The sequence below is a fragment of the Phlebotomus papatasi genome, chromosome 2, assembly GCF_024763615.1.
Source record: "Phlebotomus papatasi isolate M1 chromosome 2, Ppap_2.1, whole genome shotgun sequence".
Lineage (NCBI taxonomy): Eukaryota > Metazoa > Arthropoda > Insecta > Diptera > Psychodidae > Phlebotomus > Phlebotomus papatasi.
In genome coordinates this window covers 48268238-48283525 of record NC_077223.1, presented here as the reverse complement: position 1 = coordinate 48283525, position 15288 = coordinate 48268238, and the positions used below count along the sequence as shown (strand labels likewise).

The 15288-nt window shown below is 35.5% G+C and overlaps 3 protein-coding genes across 4 annotated transcripts in view; 1 reads left to right on the top strand and 2 right to left on the bottom strand.

Moving 5' to 3' along the window:
* LOC129801424 (uncharacterized) overlaps window positions 1–4037 on the bottom strand; it is a 25327-nt gene extending 21290 nt beyond the window's left edge. Inside the window, exon 1 of the mRNA XM_055846443.1 lies at window positions 3976–4037. The gene's annotated coding sequence lies outside the window, so the exon portion shown is untranslated. The remainder of the gene's footprint in view (window positions 1–3975) is intronic.
* LOC129801425 (gamma-soluble NSF attachment protein) lies at window positions 3041–5395 on the bottom strand. Of its 2 annotated transcripts, XR_008751692.1 has the most exons (4): window positions 5111–5309; window positions 4253–5031; window positions 3976–4180; window positions 3041–3917 (listed from the first exon to the last, which is right to left on the bottom strand). XR_008751692.1 is itself a non-coding variant. In XM_055846444.1 (3 exons), the coding sequence occupies exons 1-3, from the start codon at window positions 5235–5237 to the stop codon at window positions 4124–4126; spliced, it is 963 nt and encodes a 320-aa protein (XP_055702419.1). In that variant the 5' UTR covers window positions 5238–5395; the 3' UTR covers window positions 3041–4123. The 2 variants fall into 2 exon arrangements, 1 of the variants encoding a protein (XP_055702419.1); XM_055846444.1 differs by having other exon boundaries at window positions 3041–4180; window positions 5111–5395.
* Window positions 5345–15288, top strand: LOC129801422 (E3 ubiquitin-protein ligase LRSAM1-like). The gene is made up of 4 exons (XM_055846437.1): window positions 5345–5839; window positions 5906–6151; window positions 9765–11444; window positions 14533–15288. Exons 1-4 carry the CDS (start codon window positions 5723–5725, stop codon window positions 14653–14655), a joined length of 2166 nt encoding a protein of 721 aa, XP_055702412.1. The 5' UTR covers window positions 5345–5722; the 3' UTR covers window positions 14656–15288.

Sequence of the window (15288 nt, the reverse complement as noted above, 5' to 3'; positions counted from 1 at the left end):
GCCCCTAATCCCCCCCACCCTTCTCCTTCCCCTCCAAAGCTATGTTTTTTTGGATTGCTCGTGCAATTTTATATGAATTTTTTTTTTCATTTTTGGATATGTTTTAGAGATTACCCAGGCGGACATTTCGTCCTTATACGAAAATACCGTTGAATCATTCCTAACGGATTTTCAAGTTCAAAGGTTAAAAAGACACTTGAGAGTGCATTTTTCAAGCGAATGGGGTCATGTTTGGACTCGTTGGAAAGGTCTTGGAATTTCCCAAGGGGTAACTCATTCCCATTTTTTTGACAAGGGTTTCTGGTTTCTCGGGTTTCGCAATGCAATTTTTGAGTGTCTCGGGTTTCGCGATGCAATTCTTGGGTTTCTCGGGTTTCGCGATGCAGAAATAGGGTTTCTCGATGCAATTCTTGGGTTTCTCGGGTTTCGCGATGCAGACACTGGGTTTCTCGGGTTTCGCGATGCAAAAAGTGGGTTTCTCGGGTTTCGCGAAGCGTTTCTCGGACAATTGACGAGGGTTTCTCAATATGAGTTACCCCTTAGAATTTTCTATAAAACTGAACCGGTTCCAATCGGTTTTCAATTGGTAATGAATCGGTTCATAGCCGATAACAAATTTTTATATGAAAATCAATTCTATTTACTTTAAAAACAATTTTGAAGGATCTTTTGAATGATTTATGAATCGATTCAAATCGGTTGCGAACCAGTAAATGGTAAATGATGCGAAAGTACTTTTGACGTCATTTAAGTCACGAGTTCGAGCATTTCGCCAAGCTTGCCACCCCTTTTTTTATAAAGAAAGTTTTAAACTAATTTTATAAATTTTTATTAAAGAATGAGGAGGACAAATTTTAAAATGTATGTTTCTCTTTCTAAAGCCCTTTTCCTGTCCTTTCATTCATCTTAAAAAAAAGACATAGGATAAATGTGCCTAATTTCGGCATAGTTGCATGCAAGTGCCAAAGTATCAAGCTTGAATTGTAATATTTTTAATATAAATTAAATTTTTATTCCTTTTTCTTAAGGAGTTTTGATTGGAACCTTGAAGACAGTTTATTGTTTTCATTTTCTCAAAAAATAATAATTTGATATATCTTAAAATGAATAAAAATATATAGGTGAATTTACTCTAGGTTGGACCACAAATACGAAGTTCAAATTTGATGAATTTTTTTCTGGGAAAATCGAAAATTAATCCCAATTTTTATTACACCAAAAAAATCTCTAGTTAATCGAGATCCCATGCTTATCTCATTTAACCATTCAAAATCCCTTAGTTTCTTTTTATGAGGTAAATAAAAATACTACGTCGATTTGGTCCAAGGCATGGTACAATTTTTGCCTTCGAATGTAACGGTACATGCCATTGAATCTAGAATTTTCTCGGAAAATATTTCTATAGAAACACCAAACAATTTATTATTATTGATTAGCCTGAGGTCTAATATACTCACTGAAACTATCACTACAGAGAAAAACACTAACAAAAAGAATATTTTCAAATTTTTGTGAACTACTGCTATTCCAATAGGAATAAATTGTTGGAAAAGCCTTATTATCGATATGACAACCCTAAAATACGACTGTAAAAAGAGAAGGGTGATACTTCATGCCATTTTGAAGTCAATAAACCGAGGTTATTTTGTTTCCGGAAAGAAATAAAAACAAAGTTTTGGAAATTGTTTCTTAAATGATATCAATCAAATGTCTTGCCTTTTTGTGATCCTGCAAGATCACCATGGTGAGCAATGAAATAACTCTAGCCACGTACCGATTTGAAGACTTTTAAACATCTTCACCGGACCATCATTTCCAGACTCTCAAAAAGACAACACATTACACTATCACCATTCCGATTGGGGTGAAATGAAAATAAAACTGCAAAATTTGCTATTTTCCTCACGACACAAGAATAATCCTTACATATACGATGCATTTAGTCAGCAGCCACGGTGAATTTATTTGCTTTACTACTAGAATACTTGAGGATTTTTCGAGCGCAATGTGGAGCAAAACATATAAAAATGTGAGGTTGTGGAATAACCAAATAATCAAATGGCGGTAGTGTTACTAGGTAACCATTCGAAGGCATGAAATTCTTAAATTCGAAGGCAAGGTATGGATGGTTTTGCAAGTTATCCACCACCCACAAAAATGGTATCCTTCTCGAGAAAAACAATGTTGACGATAATCAACCTTAATTAACCCTTTATAATTCACACTAGTCACGTTTTTCCAAAAATCATTTTAAATAGGAAAAAACACATGTAAATTTCAATATTAAAATGAAGCTTTGAGTCCATTTTCAATTTTTTCTAATAAAAGCATAAAAAAGAATCACGGGCCCTCTATTTTTGGAGGAGACCCGTAATTGATAATAAGCTAACGAATATGTAATAGAAATGTGTAAGTTTTTTAGAAAAACCAAAAAAATTCACTATATTCGAAGGCATGAACGTTCGAAGGGAGAGTACTTTCCCCTAGACAGCTTTGATGGCCTTTTTCGGCCACCTTTATTCTCATAGTTCTTTGGTCCTTCGGGAATTATTCCAATGTCTTTTTCACATCATCTTGTTTGTCGATGATACATTTTTTTGCATTGTGTAATCACAAGAGTATATAAAAAACAAAAATTAGTTTAATTAGGAAATTAGAGGAACGTAAAAGGTTGCCGGAATTGCAAGCTGGCCGGAATTTTGTACACTTACCCTACTTAATAATCTAAATAAAACAGAAATTGTTGACTTTAAAGCACGCAAGTGTAAACAATAGTTTACAATCGCGTAATATTTCCCCAATTGAGGAATTGCCATTGATAAATTCTCATTCCTGCTCCAATTCGATACAAGGCGAGATTATTTGTCCCGTGACATTGTCCATAAATGGGACCCACCCTGCGAAATTACTTAATGGCAAATCGTGCAAATCGTGAAGAAATTAAATCGTCCAAATATTAAGTGTTGACAACGGAAATTCTTTATTTTACTCGCTGATAACATTCTTCATTTGTCAAAGTGACTAGATAAATTTTCAACAGTTTTTTTTTTCTTTTTGTTCTTTCTTTATTATTAAGATTTTCATAATTAGATTACAACGTTACACACTGACACTTTTTGAGGTGTGAATAATTTTATATATTTCTTTTGCTTTCAACGTTTAAATATGTCTTAAATTGGAATTATTTCATCAATAAAGTTATCCACTTTAAGCGAAAATATATTTTTCTATTTTAAATCTTGTATTTTTTTCTCTTTGTTATCATTCAACTCTATTTTTATTTTATTTTTTTTGTTAATTGTATTTACATTGTGGACATGTGATTTTGTTTTTTACTGTTTCCTTCCATTCCGAGAAACTATATTTAATTTGTACGAGGTTGAAAAATCAAAAACCACGCTTTCTATCACAAGAAGATAATTAAATACTCTAATGCACAACGCACAATTACTTTTGTTTAGTAAACATGTTTTTGACATTTCAGTGAGAGTGAGTGAGATCTAGATCTAGTCATCTCGCTCATTCTCATGGGAAATTTTGAAAACATGTTTACAAACAAAAAATATTGTGTGCTGGGCATTATGCCAACGCATAATAACTTTTGTTTGTAAATATGTTTTCAAAATTTCCTTTCAGAGAAAACAAGATAACTAGATCTCTGTTTCATTCACTCTCATTGAAATGTCAAAAACATGTTTACAAAACAAAAGTTATTGTGCGTTAAGCATGCATAAAATAAAAATATTATTTAAAAAAAAAACTGAGGCCAAATTCTTCGAGAATGAAGAATAATTAAAAACAGAAAATAAAGTTTATTCTCTAACACAATAATTCTCTGAAAGGAATGATAATACTATTCCCCAGAACAGTCTCCTTATTCCCAAATATTCCCAAACTCCCGGCATTCTCAATAAATCCTTCTCAAAAATAAAAATAATAGTAAAAAATGATTAAAAGAGATAAGAAAATGCATACCGTTATTGGATATTTTGGTGAGATAAGAGTGAAAGCTTTGCTTGGTAGATTTCTTCAGCCGAAAACGCGCCAAATCCGGAGGAGTCGTTGAGAGATACAGAGAGAGAAATTTGAAGGGAAAGCCCATCGGAAATCGCATTTTCTCCCACTAACACAATCCACCTTCTTCGATGTCGTCCGAACTGGGAAAACTCCTACCGCTCTCCTGAAAATTCGCACAAAAGGTTTTTTTTTTTAGGTAAAAAGCTCTGGGAAAAAGACTTTTTTTGGATTTTACCTCTCCTGGTGGAGCATTTGGAGATTTATAGGACGCTGCTGCATTTTCAATGACACTGGCTTTTGGAGCTGTGGAAAGTCCACTTGGCAATTTTAAATCCCTGGCCAGTTTAGAATATTCAACATCCATGTGACGAATAAAGGGAGCCATTAGGGCACGACGAGCTAAATCTGGATCTTCGTCATCGAATCCTTGCAGCAGCATCTCGAGTGTCTGAATTTCAGATGGTTCACAGAAGTTACCCCACTCCTTGAATGCCTTTTCAGCTGCCACATAATCAGCTCGAGCCAGCTGAACGAGCACCAAGACCACAGCGAGCCGCCCAATGGCACCAAAGGACTCCGTTTGCTGATTCAGAATAATCTCCCTCCGGATAATGTCTGTGGCTTCGTCATAGAACTCATACTTAACCATCATCCGTGCCAAACGACTCAGATACTCAATTCCCTGACGCGTGGAATCCTCAATCATGATGATGTCCACAGCCTTGGTCAACAAGGCAATAGCCACATCGGGTGAACTGCTCTCTAGCAATTTCGAACACTTATCCAGAGCTGTGATTGCTGCCTCGGGCGATCCGTGTTGTTGATAGAGACTCGCCGCTTCCTCAATAACTCCCGGAATATCCTCATACAGACCCATTTCCTTCATGGGCTGCACAGCTGATTCCAGCGCTTTGGCTGCATGATACCACGAACGATTTAACTTGTAATTCTCTGCACACTTCATGAAGCACTTTTGACTCATTTTCAAATCCTTCGCCACACGAAATGCCACACCTGAAAATATACCCAATTTCCCGGAAGTCATGAGATGTCCTGCAGAAAAGCAAGGAAAAGGGAGCCCAAAGAAATTCACCTGCTTTGTTGTATTCGTCAGCTGCGACATCATAATCGGGTTTCCACTTGAGGAGTCCCGTCTTGAGACTCTTCTCTGCCTGGCGGACGTGCTCGTGACCCTCGTCGATCTTCCTCTGAGACGCCATGGTCAATTGCACAACTTTTTTCCAAGGTTTTTCACTCCTTTTTCCGCCCTGACACAGGAAATTTCTTTTGCTCTCGCGGTCGATACTAACGCCTCCTGCGGTGAGATACTGAAAATTTATCGAAAATTTATTCCATAAAAATTTCGAAAATTGTGCGTGAATGTGTGTGTGCCAGTGTTTTGATTGCAATAATTTGGTTCAGGAAAGAGTTTCTCGTGATTTTTCCCATGAAAACAGACAAATTCTCCCAAAATGCTATCAACAACACAGAGTGGAGTATCTATCGATAGCCAGTGATATGAAGAGATAGAGACAAAGTGAGAATTTCTTGGTGTAAATGTGTGGTAAAAGAGAATGCCCTCGCAAGTGTCAAGTGTTGCATGATTGTGAAAAAAACCTGAGATTATTCCCTGGAAAAGAGAAAACATCCCCCTTTTTTGAGTTCTCCATCCACCCTTATTTTGGTGTGTCATCTCATTCAGTTTATGGGTTGTCGGATATCTAGTCATGATAGTGATTCATCACCGCCGGACACAATGTTTCGTGCCAGCAATTCTGACCAAGTCAATTTTAAAGCACGACTGGAGAAGAAACTGTGTTTGGTGAGAAAAATCTTGTATTCCGGCTTATTTTTGCATCCTGCTCATGGAATGTACACTTTGTTCTAGGCTCGAGAGACCCCAGAACCTATTTTTGACCTCAGCCAATGCAATCTGAAAGAGATTCCCCAGGGTGTATTTGTACTGTGTAAAGTTCTCCGGAAAGAGAGTCTTCTGCTCAGTGAGAACAAATTACCAGCCCTTGTGTGTAGTGGAGGTTCCCTTGGGGACCTCTCTTTGCTCACAACACTCGATTTAAGGTCCAACAGATTCAGGAAACTCCCCGATGAGATCTATAAATTAGAAAATCTCAGGGTAAGTCCCCCCCAAAAAGAAATCGATCACTCAGAATAAGACCCGAACAACTCGATTTTTTGCAAAATTCGGTTTTTTCGCTTTTCGGGTACTCCTTGACATCCTCTATTTTTCCTGTGAATTACACCTGAAAATAAATTATTCCCAAAGTTATAAGCGCTTACGTAAAACGGTGTCCTACAAAATACTTTTTTTAATATTTCTAAAATATTTATTCCTTAATATTTATTTCAATACTGGTATTTATTTATCCAAAAGTATTTCTAAATATTTTTTCTTTCTTCTTTTATTTTATAAAAAACACCCAAAAGAAGCAAATTAATAAAAAAAAATAATAAAAAAAATAATAAAAATATATTTTATTTTTTTCACGGACGCATGGAAATATTGAGAAATTCTCAATTTGCATATTCTTATCAAAAGTATTTCCCTCATGAACTTTGCCAAAAATTATTTTTCTATATCTTGAGTGAAAATGTTTTTTTTTATGTTAGTAAATTTATCTTCCCAACAAAAAACGTATTTTGATATTTTGAGTTGTTTTTTTATGGGAGTCCTAATACTAAAAAAATATTAAAAAGATTTTCCAGATTTTCATATTTTCTTGAGGATTTTGCGTTAAATTTCCTCAAGAAAATGCCAATTTTTATAAAATTTTCTGTTTTCCACCACTTTAGCCAGGAGTCTAGTACTCATAACCAAAAAATTTTATGTAAAAAATCACATTTTTATGCATAATTTCGATTTGTTTTGTAAAATATCTTAATAATGCTAATAGATTTTACAACGCAGGACCATTTAAAACAATTTAAAATCAAAATTTTAAAGTCAAAATCAAAATTGAGGTAATTTTAAAGCCCTAAAACCTATACTTCAATGTCTCATAACGTGTGGCATTTTAAAATGTTAAAAATATTTTGGATTGAGCTAAAGACCCGCAAATATTCATCAAGAAAACTATTTGAAATGGGGTGTAAGACCCTATCACTTTCAGCATAAAATGGTTAAAATTTTGTACAAAACTCGCATAGCGTAAACAAAAAATCGTTAAATTTGGGAATAAAACTCAAACGACTTCAGCAAAAAGCGGTAAAAATTTAGAGGAGAATCCGCTAAGGTAGTATAAAACGGATTAGGATTGTGCATAGAAATCGCGCAATTGAAACATAAAATGGCAAAATTATGCTTAAAACCCTCACAGGGCCAGGATAAAACTTTCTAAAATTGTGAAAAACATACGCATATCGCAAAATTTACACTGCTTGAGCATGAATCAACGTTGTAAGATTGAACGTAATTGTTTAGTGTTTTAAAATGTGAATTAGTTAAATTGTGAACTCTCACACTATATTGCTCCTCTCTCTCTTACAATTTATTTTTCTTTTTACACTTTGTTGTTAATACAAACAAAGTGCTCCTAAAACGCGCAGCTTCATCATAAAACGGTTACTTATCCAGAGCTTTTGGTATGACAGCTCAGGAAAAATATATGTTACAACTCGGAAAATATTGTAATAGTTATTAAAAGGGACAGATAATCCTAACCGGCTTATGTAGGTGAGATTCTTAACGTGAGCTAACTCGGACTGTATGCAAATTCGATTTAGAGCTGAAGTTGGGGGACGCCATTCAGTTATCTTGAATCAAATTCGTGAAATTATACAAATTTTTTTTTAAACCAAAATATCAAAGATTTGGATGGAGTGACAGAAAAGTGATATATGGGTGAAATGTAGACCATAATGTTCTCTATAATTTTGCCGTAGAACTTGATCTCATCGATTAATCAGAAGCCGAGAAAATCGAGGTTATTTGTTACTGAACTGGTTTTTCGACCAGAACGCCCCAAGTGTTCATTTGATGAACTTCAACTATATCAGAGAATTGTTGTATTTTGTGGGACTTTCCATTTAAAACCCTATTTTAAGTGTCTTGGTGGAGTAGAGGCAGTCAAATTGGCATCTGAGTGATTTCAAAGCGTTATTATGGGAAAAATCAATTTTTTCACACTTAAACGGCAAAATCGGACAGATCGCATTATCTGATCGAAAAATGATGTATGAACGAAATATAGAGACAAATGTCCTCTACAATTACGTTGAAGTAATCATCAAAATCGATTGAGCACGCGTCGAGATAATTGAGGTTATGTGATATTGAAATTGGTTTTTTGACTGTAGCGCCCCTGGTGTTGGTCCCACGAAGTTCAAATGTTCTATAAAGTTGTAGCGTTTGATGAGATCTTTCATTTAAGCCCTCTCACTCATCAAAATCGGTCACATAGAACCGGAGATATGATTTTTGAATTTCGTGAACTTTGACCCCTCATATCTCCGGTTTTATTGAAACCACAGCGCACTTACGCCCCATTTTGGAAACGTCCTAGACTGGACTACAACATACTAAAATTTCATTAACTTGCACAATGCCGTTTTTGAGAAAAATGAGTTTGAATTTCGATGAATTTTGACGCTATCGCAGCGCCACCTGTGATGACTTTTTGAACTTCCATCTGAAAGTGCTCATCGAGAGGAAAACAAAAAGCCAAAATTTAGGTCGATATGTTAATTAGAACCTGAGATAGAGGCCGGTCAATATTCGAACTTTGACCCCTTATAGCTCGGGTCAGGGATTATGGATCGACTTAAGTATTTTTTTTGTTTGGTCGGTATAATCAACGGCTACAACATACTAAAATTTCAGCCCGATGTATAAAGGAATTTCTGAGTTATTTAACTTCGAAAATTGAAAAATATCTTCTTTTTAAAAATAGTGCCCCTAGCGGTGGTTTCATGAACTTGTGATGTTAGAAGGGAAGTAGCATTTCACGAGAGATTTCCAAAACGCCCTCACTTTTTAAATTCTGATAATTAGAACCGGAGTTATGGCCATTTTAAGAATTGTTTTTTGGACCCTTATTGCTCGGGTCAGGGGACCTTAAGTTTGGTGTTGATCAAGAGCCCTAAGGCCCAGCTATAACATACTAAAATTTGAGCCCGCTCGATGCCATAGGGGCGGAGCTATTGAGAAAACAAAAAAGGGGGGTATTCAAAATGGCGGAAGGAGGGGTGGGGGGTGGAGGGTCAATGCACGAGGTTGCAATTTTCATACGATATATAAACCTTGCCGAAAACCGCAAGTTGATATCTCTTTTAGTTTAGGAGCTATTAAGCTCCAAAAAGCGGCCGGCCGGCCGGCCGGGAACGTAGCTTTGCCCCCCATATATTCGTGATCAGGAAGTGGCGAAACACATTTTGGCCAAGTTTGAGCGTGATCGGAGGACATGAAATTTTGTTAGGATTATAGTAGGTGAGATTGTTAAGAATCTCACCTAATATATGTTACAACTCGGAAAATATTGTATGTAATAGTTATTAAAATACACATTATTTTGTGAAAATTTTATGGAATTATGATAGCTGTTATCGAATCCTTTCGTTTGATGTACAATATTAGGAAAGTGAAGTTAAATTAATTGATTTATTAGCATTATGCAAATCTCAGCTTTAAATCGCTCTCCTGTAAAGTTGGCCATTCACGAGTTGTTCGGGTCTTATTCTGAGTGATCGAAATTAGAAATCTCTTTTTTTTTAACTTTAAAAAAATGGTGTAGGAACTTGTGGTATCACAGAACCAATTGACCACTCTACCTCCTACTCTCAATCGTCTGAGGAAGCTTGAGTTCCTTGACATTGCGGAGAACTGCCTTCAGTCGATTGAACAAGTGTCTTGTATGCTTCACCTCAGGATTCTCAATGTACGTGGGAATCCTGGGCTTAGGACCATTTCTCCACAATTAGCCACATGTGAGAGTCTTGTAGACTTTGTTCTGGATGGCAATACTGTAGAAGATCCACCCAAGGATGTAACTCAGCGTGGAACCCTGGCTATCTTGCAATATCTCGCCACGGGATTGCCACCTGAAGGGGAATTCACTGTGCCAGACAGCCCCGTAGAAACAGCTGTAGCTGCAACTGAAGACTTTTTAGCCGGTGAACGTGGAATGACCAGGAATTTCACTGAACGCGATGAGAGACAGCGCCTAGAACGATTTATGCAGCTGGAAAAGGAGGCACTGGAAAAAGATCAGGAATTGGAAGCAAAGTTGCATATGCAGCAACAAAAGAAGCGTGAGGAATTGCTCAAAGAACTGCTACATCAGCAGACAGAATCAGACCAGAAAGTTGCCCAGTTGCAGCAGGAGAAAGAAGTCGATCGGAATCGCCTGATAACGGACATCCTGCGCGAAGAAGAACGATGGAGTGGAATTATGGACAAGCTTATCTCACTGAAAGGTGCTCCGGATCCTGCTCTCCTGGAGCAGGAACGTCTAGAGCAGGAGAAATTGCTAGAACAATTGCGAATACATCAGAGTGACCTGAGGAAGCAAGAGATTCTCAGTGCAATGACAGATTTACTGACCAATGAAGTAAATCGTGTGATAAATTACCAAGAGAAGCGAGATGAAGCCTCACGGGATGTTCTGGCCAGAGAATGTGCAACAAATGACATCCTCGAAGAAGTTTTTAAGAATCACAGCAACGACAGAAAACAAATTGTCACGGAAATCAATCGTGATGAGGAACTCCAGAAGGCAGCTGTTGCTACGCTCATTTCCAAGAATGATGCACGTAGTTGGGGTCTTGTTGAGCAATTGCGCATTGTGGAGGGTCAACTAGCTGCAATGAGTGTGTTTGAGATGGAGAAAAAGAAGCTGGCTACTGAAGAACAAATTCAGGATTTGGCTGAGAAACGTCTCAATTTAACTCTGATCCTTGTGGATTTACTTGGACAACAGGAGCAACGTAGGCAACAACTTCTGGATACTCTGGCATTTATGGAGAATTCTCGCAATGACCGTCAAGACTTCTGGCTCCTTCACTATCAACGACTCTTAGATGCTCAGCCGGAAGAATTGGAATTCCATTCTGTTGATCCTCTTCTTGGCTATAACTTCCTCCTGAACGGTGTCGTTCACTGTTTGCCTTTCCTATCGCGTCTCTGGCACAATAAAGCCATAGCCATTGAAAACATCACCGAGGATGATCTTATTGAGGCTGGAATTAAGAAGGAGAAAGATCGAGAAGGAATCATCAAGTCCATTCGTGATTTTGTCGCCTCATCGCGACTCGGAGACGATGATGATCTTCAGAAACCTACTGCTCCATCAAGAAGTGAATCAGAGGAGAGTCCCCAAAAGTCTCTAGAGTCTGAAGGAGCCGCCAAGACAGAGAACAGTGGATCTGAATTCCAGGAAGCCACGGCTGAATGTGTTATTTGCATGGATGAAAAGGTAAGGGTATGCTTTGCAGCATATGCTTCACGTGAATTTTTCAAATTTTGTCTTCGGTGTCTTCGATACAATAATCGCGATTTTAGCACCAAATACGATCAATTGAAATGTAAAAGTTTTAGAGAGGGTATCAGAATAATCTCTTTACATCCACTTTCAACGAGTTATATGAATAAGAATCACACATACAAAAAGTGTATTTCAGCTTATAGTAGCTGTGATTCTTTTATTAACTCTTTCGTTTCATTTGGGACTCTCTCTGGGTACCCATTGAAAAAGATTTTTTTTGGACTATTTAGAATCGATAAAAATCCGATTCTTCTGGATGATTATATACTATAAGGATGTCCAAATCTAGGATATTTTTTGCAGGATCCCAATTAACTCCTGAGCTAAGATATTTTTGGTCAAAAATCGTGAATTTTCGATTTTCTGCTTCCTTGCAGATACTGTGAATTTCCAGAAATCCCAGAATTCTTTCTCTACAAAAGTATCATATTTCACCACTAAGACTTACAGTAAAGTAAGTTTTACTGAAATTCGTTCGCTGGATATGTTGTGATCCGGAAAGGGTTAAAAATTCGTGGTAGTCCTAATCACTGTCAATAAAGTGATGAAAATATTCTTTTGAATATTCAAATTCGTGACTGAAGATTTTACACTATAAAAGCCTAAAAGTAGTTTAGTTTGTATATTAGCAAATTTATTTTGCAGTTCAACTCATGGGAAAATATTGATTTTGCAAGTTTGAGTAGGGTAAAATTTAGAATTTCAGATGACTTAATTTAAAGTTCAAACAACTCTCTCAGAAAATGATAAAAAATATCAATTAAATAATTTCGAAGACTCTAGAATTACTTGATTATTAAATTATTAATTGATTTTAAAAATTCTATTTAAACTGACTTAAATCTCGCTTAACATGGTTCAAAATAGCTTACGAATAATACAATATAATGAAATTTCGGGAAGAAAACCAGTCTAACGTTTTAATACCCTATTAAGGTAAGTGTACCGAGTGTACCAAATTTCGGCCAGCTTGCAATTTCGACCACTTTTTTGTTCCTCAAATTTACATGAATTTTTAGTTTTTGTATACTCTAGAGATTTATAAAATGCAAAAAATAACAAAAAATAATCTCGTTTCAACGAACGAAATTATGTGAACAAAGTTTTGGAAGAATTCCAGAAGGGCAAGAAACTATTAAAATGAAGGTGGTCGAAATATGCCACCAAAGCTATGTCTACATTTTATTGACAAAATCTTGACGATAAACAAGGTTCCAAGCAACACTTCTCAAAAAAAGAAGGAACAAAAAATTCAATTTGGATTACAAATATTACATTTCAAACTTGAAAGTTGCATGCAACTATGCTGAAATTTGGCACACTTACCCTAAAACCCTTTCACACATGTCAAGGATTCCAAAACCTTACCAAAAACGCCAAATTCATCCAAATCCGATGAAAAATACGCAATATAAACCTTTTTAACACTTTCGGTACCACAGCATACTGCAAATCAATTTAACGATTTTTTTAAATCAAAAATATCTTAGGTGAAAATCAAGATCCTACAAAAAATCCTAGATTTGGACATCCTTGTTAGAACCATCCACAAGAATTGAATTTTTATCGGTTCTAAATAATTCAAAAAATTGATTTTCCCAGAACATTTATATTTTCTTTTAAGAAGGTACCGAAACCACCAAAAAAAATGCGAAAGAGTTCACTCTTAATCTTGAAAACCCGGTAAAAAAAGCAGATATATTTTAGAGCTAAGCGGGCACAGTTAGGGCAGAATCACGACAAAAAAATGCGCGTATTTCGTTAATTTACGCATTTTCATTGCAATTCTTACGCAAATCTTCCATTACCGTATTACCTTATCTCATACTCGGTGGCACTAGGTGAAAATAATATAAGAAAACTGAAGAAATAGAACAAAAATTCGATAAACGATGAGCAAAAAAAACTTTAAGATAAATTAATCGTAATTCACCTAGTGCCACCGAGTATGAGATATGGTAATACGGTAGTCGAGAATTTGCGTAAGAATTGCAATGAAAATGCGTAAATTAACGAAATACGGTAAGCATTTTACTGTCAATGTGATTCTGTCCTTAGCTGAAAAAAGCAGCGTTTGAACATATTTTTGCTGAGTCGAATAGCACAAATATGCTGAGTGTTCATCATTTCTTGAACAAAAAGTGCTAACCAGATGGAAATGGCACAGCTTCTTGAACATCATATTAATATTAGCAGAATTTAGCTAAAAACGAACATTTTTTGTTCTTCTACAAACATTTGTTCGTAAATGTTCGTAAACACACAAAAATGTTCGTAAATTTTTGTCAGTTGTTCGTAAATGTTCGTAAAATGTTCGACAGGAAAACAAACATTTACGAACAAATGTCAAAGTTTTACGAACATTTTTTGTGTGTTTACGAACATTTACGAACAAATGTTTGTAAAAGCACAAAAAATGCTCGCCAAGTGATCATGCTACGAACTATGTTTGTGTAAAAACTACAAACTTTTACGAACATGTTTGTGGGTTATACGATTCACGAGCATTTTGTAACTCCTCCATAGGAATTCACAAACCTTTACGAACATTTTTACAAAATATTTTTTCCGTGTATCTTCTTATAAATCTCCCCGACAAATTAATAAAAAGGTTTAAAAAAATATTTAGAAAAGAACTCTTGAAATTCTAAAATTTCTGTTTTATTGTTTGGAAAGTTTGGAATAATTTTAAAAAAACCTATAAAATCTAATTCTCAACACAAAGGTATATACGAAAGGAAAGGTTAAGAGTCAATAAAAAAAATACTGCACAATGTTGCCCATAATAAAGCTAATCGGTTTCAAGAAAAGAACATCTGCTTTGAAACATATTTAGAATGAGACTAGGGATATTCAAAACATCTACCCTGGAAATATGAGCCCAATCGGAAATAGTTACTTCAGTTGCAATATCTGTATTTACAAAGAATCGCAGAGTTAATTGAATTTAATGATGCAAACACTCCTGGTTAAGTGGAAAATGACTGATTTAACGCGCAACTTTTATTGTAAATTTTAGGTCGGCATCATCTTCATTCCATGTGGTCATCTGTGCGTCTGTTCTGGATGCCATCAAAGTGTGGCCAACTGTCCAATGTGTCGAGCTACCATAGATCAAAGAATTCGCGTGATTCAACCCTGAGAAGGTAACAAAACTCATAAGTTAAACTTTCAATTATATCACATCAACTACTTTTCAACTGAAATTCTTTTATAAAACAAAACAAAAAAGTGCGCTTCAGAACGAAACAAAATCCATTTATATCGCTCTCAAAATTCACAAACAAAAACAAACATTACAATTCAGCATATTGTCAACTCAAAAGATTTTTATCGCAAAATTTAGCTGGAAAAATTTTACAGATTTTACTGAATAAAATCAAATCATATAGAAAAAAATATCCTCAAGATTTTTAACTCAAAAAAGGAGTTTTTAACATTTTTTATTGTTATTAATCACGATGGGGGGCCTTAAATTGGTGGTTTTTGCATGTCGTCGCAAACTTTTTCACACTATTCACCTCTTTAAAAAAAAAAAACAAAATAGAAAAATAATAGACACATTTTCCAAAGATACTCTTGTGAGAAGATTTATACAAAAGAAAAAAGAAAACGTTGAATAAATGATTAATATTTCGAGTGATTCAAGGATGTTTTATGCACGATATTTTATTCATATTGTTTTATGTATTACCCAAAATGTTGACAATTTACTCTCATTCTTGTGCCATTCGATTGAAAAAAAATTATGTTTGAGAATAAATAATGAGACAAA

What these genes read in the sequence shown, in the direction of transcription:
- LOC129801425 (XM_055846444.1), bottom strand. Translation starts at nt 5,237, where the DNA reads ATGGCGTCTCAGAGGAAGATCGACGAGGGTCACGAGCACGTCCGCCAG. An exon ending in TGACGAATACAACAAAGCAG is followed by an intron (nt 5,032 to 5,110) that starts GTGAATTTCTTT and finishes GTATATTTTCAG; the next exon opens with GTGTGGCATTTCGTGTGGCG. An exon ending in CAAATGCTCCACCAGGAGAG is followed by an intron (nt 4,181 to 4,252) that starts GTAAAATCCAAA and finishes GCGAATTTTCAG; the next exon opens with GAGAGCGGTAGGAGTTTTCC.
- LOC129801422 (XM_055846437.1), top strand. Translation starts at nt 5,723, where the DNA reads ATGGGTTGTCGGATATCTAGTCATGATAGTGATTCATCACCGCCGGAC. An exon ending in TGGAGAAGAAACTGTGTTTG is followed by an intron (nt 5,840 to 5,905) that starts GTGAGAAAAATC and finishes ACTTTGTTCTAG; the next exon opens with GCTCGAGAGACCCCAGAACC. An exon ending in TTATTTGCATGGATGAAAAG is followed by an intron (nt 11,445 to 14,532) that starts GTAAGGGTATGC and finishes TGTAAATTTTAG; the next exon opens with GTCGGCATCATCTTCATTCC.